This window comes from Xenopus laevis, chromosome 4L (assembly GCF_017654675.1).
Source record: "Xenopus laevis strain J_2021 chromosome 4L, Xenopus_laevis_v10.1, whole genome shotgun sequence".
In the NCBI taxonomy this organism is placed as follows: domain Eukaryota; kingdom Metazoa; phylum Chordata; class Amphibia; order Anura; family Pipidae; genus Xenopus; species Xenopus laevis.
In genome coordinates, this window is record NC_054377.1 from 10,614,171 (window position 1) to 10,620,575 (window position 6,405).

The 6,405-nt window shown below is 45.8% G+C and overlaps 1 protein-coding gene across 1 annotated transcript; it reads left to right on the plus strand.

Moving 5' to 3' along the window:
• Window positions 1-1,193: 1,193 nt before the first annotated feature.
• Window positions 1,194-4,970, plus strand: fadd.L (Fas associated via death domain L homeolog). Its single transcript, XM_018257358.2, has 2 exons — window positions 1,194-1,732; window positions 3,899-4,970. The coding sequence occupies exons 1-2, from the start codon at window positions 1,444-1,446 to the stop codon at window positions 4,174-4,176; spliced, it is 567 nt and encodes a 188-aa protein (XP_018112847.1). The 5' UTR covers window positions 1,194-1,443; the 3' UTR covers window positions 4,177-4,970.
• Window positions 4,971-6,405: the final 1,435 nt, after the last annotated feature.

Sequence of the window (6,405 nt, forward strand, 5' to 3'; positions counted from 1 at the left end):
CCTGTGTAGATACTTAAGATACATTTGTAACAGTTTTGTCACTTGGGAGAAGTAAGACTCCCATCTTAAAGGGCAATTCACCTTCATTAGTAAAACTGTAATAAAACATAAAAACTACAGAAATGTGTTCAAACTTTCATAACCTGGCAAATTTTGTAAAATGGGCATGGTAATTAGGGGGTGTGACCACAAAAAGGGCACGGTCAAACAATTTGTGCAAATTTTGTTGTCCCTCTTTCCGTTTCCAGAATGTTAGGATGTATGGCTGAGGGGGCAAGGGGTAGGGGGGCCAAGGAAGCAAGCGGAAGTGACATCACGTGCTGACGTCACTTCCTTTAAATGCATCGTTTGACATCACGCGCACAGCGTAAAGGAGTGTTTAGGTCTGATACCTAGGGCGGCATCGGACCTAAATACAATCCTGGGCCCCGATGCGATTGCACCCCTGGTAGTTCCGACACTGCTAAAAGTTAATTTAAAGATGCACAACCCCTTTAATATTTTCCCAAAATTTAGGGGGCCCTAAAATTATTTTGCTGTGGGAAGCAGTATCTTCTAGTAGTGTCACTTCATATCAGGGGAATAACTATAGAGAAGGCAGAACCTGCTGTGGTTGTAGGGGGCCAAGGAGTTTAGAGGGCCTAGTAACTAGTGATGTGCGGGCTGGCCCGATACCCGTGGGTCAGGCGGGTTCTGGCAGACCTCGCACCCCCATTTGCGGGTGGTGGGCAGGTCCAGGTCGAGCTCTTCTTCCTGCTCTCCTTGCCCGCCACCTTACACTGCCAGCTTTCGACTACCGCTTTTATAGCCGTGCGCCTGCTCGCCCCGTCCTTTTGTGACATCATCGGCAGTCTGTAAAAGGAACCCGGAAGTCGGGCACGGGTGGAGGGATGGTGGGTTTGGATCGGCTGTGGGTCGAACAGGTCAACTTATCTGTGTTTTAGGGCTCAGTAACATCTACAAACACCACTGTAAACATTATAAGTTATATATTACATTTTTCCCATGTAAATAGATGTTCTTTGTGTAGGGTTCCCTTACAGTGGGTATTTGCCTGGCACAGCCAGTAAAAACGATGCTTGGTGCCAGCTAGGGACAGTAATATTTCTCCAGAAAAGTTGCAGCACTATCTGTGTGTTCAAGTGAGTGGAGAGCCGAGCTGGGGGCGGAGATAACGGAGGCAGTCCTGAGGTAAACACTTCCTGGTGTGTCAGTTGCAGCTGAGAGTGCAGGGCAGGCTGGGAGACGGTACTTTTTCTCTTAGTTCCCAAACCTGCTCAGTTAGAAAAGGCTTTATTTATATTCCAAGGCCTTTTCTCTTGTGAAAAGTGCGACACTGGAGGGAGAGGAGAGAAATGAAAGTGAAAGGCAAGGCCTGGTGACTCTGATCTCTCAAACAAACTGAGTTTCCTCGCCCAGCTTCATCAACAGAGGCCTCTCACCATGGATTTGCAAGTCATGCTGCTCCAGATCTCCAACAAGTTAAATGACACCGAACTCAGCAGCCTGAAGTTCCTGTGCGGGAATTTGGGCAAGAAAAGGCTGGAGAGTGTCCGTAGCGCCACCGACCTGTTCAGCCTGCTGCAGGAACGGCGGGAAATCTCAGAGGAGAACGTCGATTATCTGATGAGGTTGCTGAGCATGATCAAAAGAGAGGATCTCGTGACGGAAGTGGCCGAATACAAAACAACGTGCATTGGCGACGCCATGGCCCCAAGGACACCGGAAAGAGGTAAGTGACGTTTTTTTATTCGGGGATTATTGTAAAAATCTGGCGCAAGGTGCAGAGTGCAGCTCACATGAGCACAAGCGGACCCTATGTGCGGGGATCCCAGGTAGGGTTGACCCGGTGTTTTGACCTGGACAGCCCAGTAATTTGAAGGGCTGCCCAGGTCAAAACTTCCTTATCGGTTTTCAAATTAGGAAAACCAGGCAGGATTCCCCATGATTGACACATCGTTCAACCAATCGGCAATCGCCGCATCATAGCCATGCCCCTGTCACATCCCACTCCCTCCGCGTCACAGTCCCAGCTCTCCATGTCACGGCCTCGCCCCCTGCTCGGTCTCCACCCAAAAAAGGTTGCAACCCTTATCCCAGGGTTGCTAGGTCTAATTTTCAAAATCAGCCAAAGCCAGCTACAAAACCAACTAGCCCAAAACTAGCCAAGAGGCACTTCAGAAGTAGCCCAAAAAAAGCAGAATATGTGCAGTGAAAAAAGTCTAAAAAAAATGCTTAAGAGTGACGGGAGACTGGGGTACAGAGCGCAAAATCTGGTAACTCCCGACTTCTACACAAGTCAGTCCCATTGCATGCTGGGTATTGTAGTCTTACATTAAACTTGGCAGTTGGCAAATTGTTAAACAAAAATTATATTACCCAACATGCATTGGGAGACGCAGGCTTGGCACATTAGTGCAAGAAAAAACTTTGGCTGGTTTCCAAAATACAAACCAGCCAAAGGCCCAAATAGTAGCCCAAATTGGTACTTTGGCTAGTTTGTACTTTCAAATCCCACCTGGGCTTTAAATGAGTAGCCCAATTTTGCTGGAAAACCGACTACCTGGCAACCCTGGGGGATCCCTATTGCCTTTCATCACAGGTCCCCATAGGGGACCCCGTTATTAGCAATAACTCACCTCCTAACAAGTTAAATGGAGCCACAATGAGAAAAAATGGCCTGGACACACACAGCCACACTCCTGATCTGCGCTGGGCAAGCCCTGTTGTACTGAAACCCCACCAGGGTCATACTGGGGCATCCGGGGACCACCAGGACTACGACATTAAGGGCCCTCCTCTCGACTAACCTCACACCGCTACCTTTATTTGCAGCAGTGATTGAGTCTGGCCAGGGAAGGTCTGGGTTTTTTTCCAGTGTCCTGACAGCCCAGTCCATCACTGAACCCCACCCACACTCCACTCAAACCCTGTCTACACCCTTACTAGTCCCTTTACTTCTGTGGTCACACTTTTGTATATTTTGGGGCTGACCTTTGTCACTTGTGACTGCAAGACCTTTTGATGATGGCCTAAAAGGAGAACTAAAGCCTAACTAAAGACGTAGGTAGAAATAGTGTACAATATGTTTTGTGCTTCTGTACCAGCCCAAGGCAACCACAGCCCTTTAGCAGTAAAGATCTGTGTCTCCAAAGATGCCCCAGTAGCTCCCCATCTTCTTTTCTGCTGATTCACTGCACATGCTCTGTGCTGCTGTCACTTACTGAGCTTAGGGATCCACTCACAATATACAGTACACATAGAATAGAAATGTCACAATATAAGGCTGATTAGTAATTAATACACATAATTACTACATGGCAGCACAGAAACCAGTGCAATTAGCATCAGAATTTAATAATCAGCAAACCTGTAGCATCAGCTTATATTACAGGGGAAGCTCATTTTCTGCTGGATAATTAGTGACGAGCCCTAAGCTTAGCTTCTCAACAGCTGCTCAGAGCCCACTGAGCATGTGAGTGTCACAGACACTTTCCATGATGGTGACCGCCGTGACAAGTTTGAAGTCCTGGATCATTGCTGCTATTGATAAACTTTAGGCTGGTGCAATGAGTTCAGTATATAAAATATGGCATTTTTAACCATATTAATTTTTAGGGTTTAGTTCTCCTTTAAACATGGCATCATGTAGGTCCCAGTGCAAATTTTGCACCAGCACCCAATCATCCATTGCCCCTTCATATGGCAGCACTGTCGCTGAGCTCCTCCTGGTGGGCCCCATGGGGGTCAGACCCTAGGGCAGTTGCCCCCCATACCCGACATGATACTTCGTCCACTGTGCAGGTGCAACAAGATTCTACCGTTAAAATAATCCCAACCAGCAATAAGTCAGATCCCAGTAATATAACGTGGGGCTCCATTGTTTTCGTTACTGCAGATCCGTTGGACGACGCCTTTGATGTCATATGCGATAACGTTGGGAAAGACTGGAAAATGCTCATGCGGAGACTTTGCATTACAGATGTGACAATAGAACGCGTTGTTGGGGCAAATCCAAACAACCTGCGGGAGCAGCTGTATCAGTGTCTGAGGAGCTGGAAGAAGGACAAGGGGGACAGCGCCACTATGGAGAACCTGTGCCAAGCTCTGCTGAGTTGTAAAATGAAATTGGTTTGGGAAAAAGTTCTACAGAAGCAGAACTCGGGCAATTCATAGCCGTCCTTTTAATATCAACTGGCGACAAATCGCCTCTTCTTCAGGCGGCTAATCTCCCCCAACTGCAACTCTGGGTTCCATCCTGCCGGTCATTTACGTTCTAGCCGGCGGGATGGAACACAGAGCGCTTCTTTTTCCGAAGTCACCTGAGGTTTCCTCGTCAGGCAACTTCGGAAAATGGACTCAGAGTGCCATCCCATTGGCAATTTCGATTCTAGCCGGCGGGAAGGTTAGTTGAGAAGAGGCGATTTGTCACCGGGCGACAAATCTCCACGTGTGTCTCTGCCCTTACAGTTACCAGAGGCGGCTTTTTGCCGGAGCAGCCCTGGGTACCTGTAGTTATTACAGTTACATACAAAACACACACACTGGCTAATTTGTTCACATAGGTGTTGAATTGCACCAGTGCAGTTACCCATAGCAACCAACTAAATCTTCATCCTCTTCAGATGACAGCTAGTGTCTGTGCAATTCAGTACCGATGTTCGTAAATACGCCCTGTGCTGCCTTAACAAAACAATTGCAATGAGTGGGCCCCATTTATAAACTGAAGTAACAAAAAACATTTGAAAATTCTTGATTTTTTTTTTTACTAAAAAATATTTCATAAATGCTATGAAAATGTTCAGTTTCTGAGGCATTTCTGTTTCCTGTTTATAAAGAACTTAGGAATCTTTTTTTTTTTTGTCTAAATGCACATGAATTTTGTTCTCCAGACCCATTATGAAATATTTCGATGGCTGATTAATCTTGTCAAAGCTCTTGAAATTCTATAAAATGAATTTTCTGCAAAATGTTGATGATATTTTCATTGTATCGCCTATTTTTGCAATTTCCAATTAGTATCAACTGAAGCTTTTGTTAAATTAGAAAAACCGGGGCAGTTTTATCCAGTTTCAAGCCTGAAGGATTCAGAGCAGTTTGATGGTTTCCCAATTTATCAAAACTTTCCTGATTTTTGGTAGGGATGCACCGAATTGACTATTTTGGATTCAGCCGAACCCCCCGAATCCTTTGTGAAAGATTGGCTGAATACTGAACCAAATCCTAATTTGAATATGCAAATTAGGGGTGGGAAGGGGAAAATATTTTTTACTTCCTTGTTCTGTGACAAAAAGTCACGCGATTTCCTTCCCCGCCACTAATTTGCATAAGGAAATTAGGATTCGGATTTGGTTCGGATGGGCAGAAGGATTCGCCTGCATCCATATCCTGCTGAAAAAGGTTGAATCCTGGCCGAATCCTGAACAGAATCCTGGATTCGGTGCATCCCTAATTTTTGGGAAAATGTTGCTTATAGTATAGATGGGAATGAATTGACTCTTTTGGCAAACCTCATGCCAGTTTTTCGGTTTGTGTTTAACTGAGTAATAGAACACCATTCTTTTTCACGGGGTGTCAGGGCTCAATGCAGACCACAAGCAGCACCGTGCACTAACGTACTCACTTCTTGATGTGAAGAAAGAAAGAATTAGGGCAGTTAGAGTCAGATTTACTTAAGTTATGGAAAGCTGATGCCACTTCCTAGGGGTAATCACTGTAATGCTGGAATCGGCACTTAGCGAGACCCTTCCCCTAGGGGGGCCCAATTATTAGCACATCAGTCTCCTGGGCCCCTGTGTAAAGGACAAGTAAAATGAGGACCCAATAAAAAAACAATCCCCTAGCAGTAGCACACGTGGTCGCATCCAATTAGGCAGGGATGGACTGGGTCGGTGGAACACGGGAAAACCCGACCTCCATCTCTGGCCCCAATCGCAAGCAAGAAAAAAAGTATGCGTGGGGGGACAAGAAGGGGGTTACTGCTGGGGCGGGGGGCCTGAGGTGTCTTTGCGCTAGGGCCCCAGAGGGTGTGTGGGCCCCTGAAGCAGCAGTCCCGGTGTGCACAGGCCTAGTCTGAACCTGCAATTTGGATACACCCAAGCCCCACCCCTTTCACAGGATATTCTTTTCCGTCTCGGGGGTCCCGTGAGTGCTACATTGTAGCCCACCCATGTAGCTATTTCAAATACTGCCAGTTTATAAATCAGGGAATATGAATGATATATGTTTCCCCTTTGTTTCCACAGTTTCCCCTTTGGCTCAATGAACATCTGGGACAAGGAAAACCCCAAACTGATGAACTGTAAAACATTTCTATTTGCATAATAAATATATATATATATATATATATATATATATATATATATATATATATATATATATATAATTTTTTTACATAATGACATC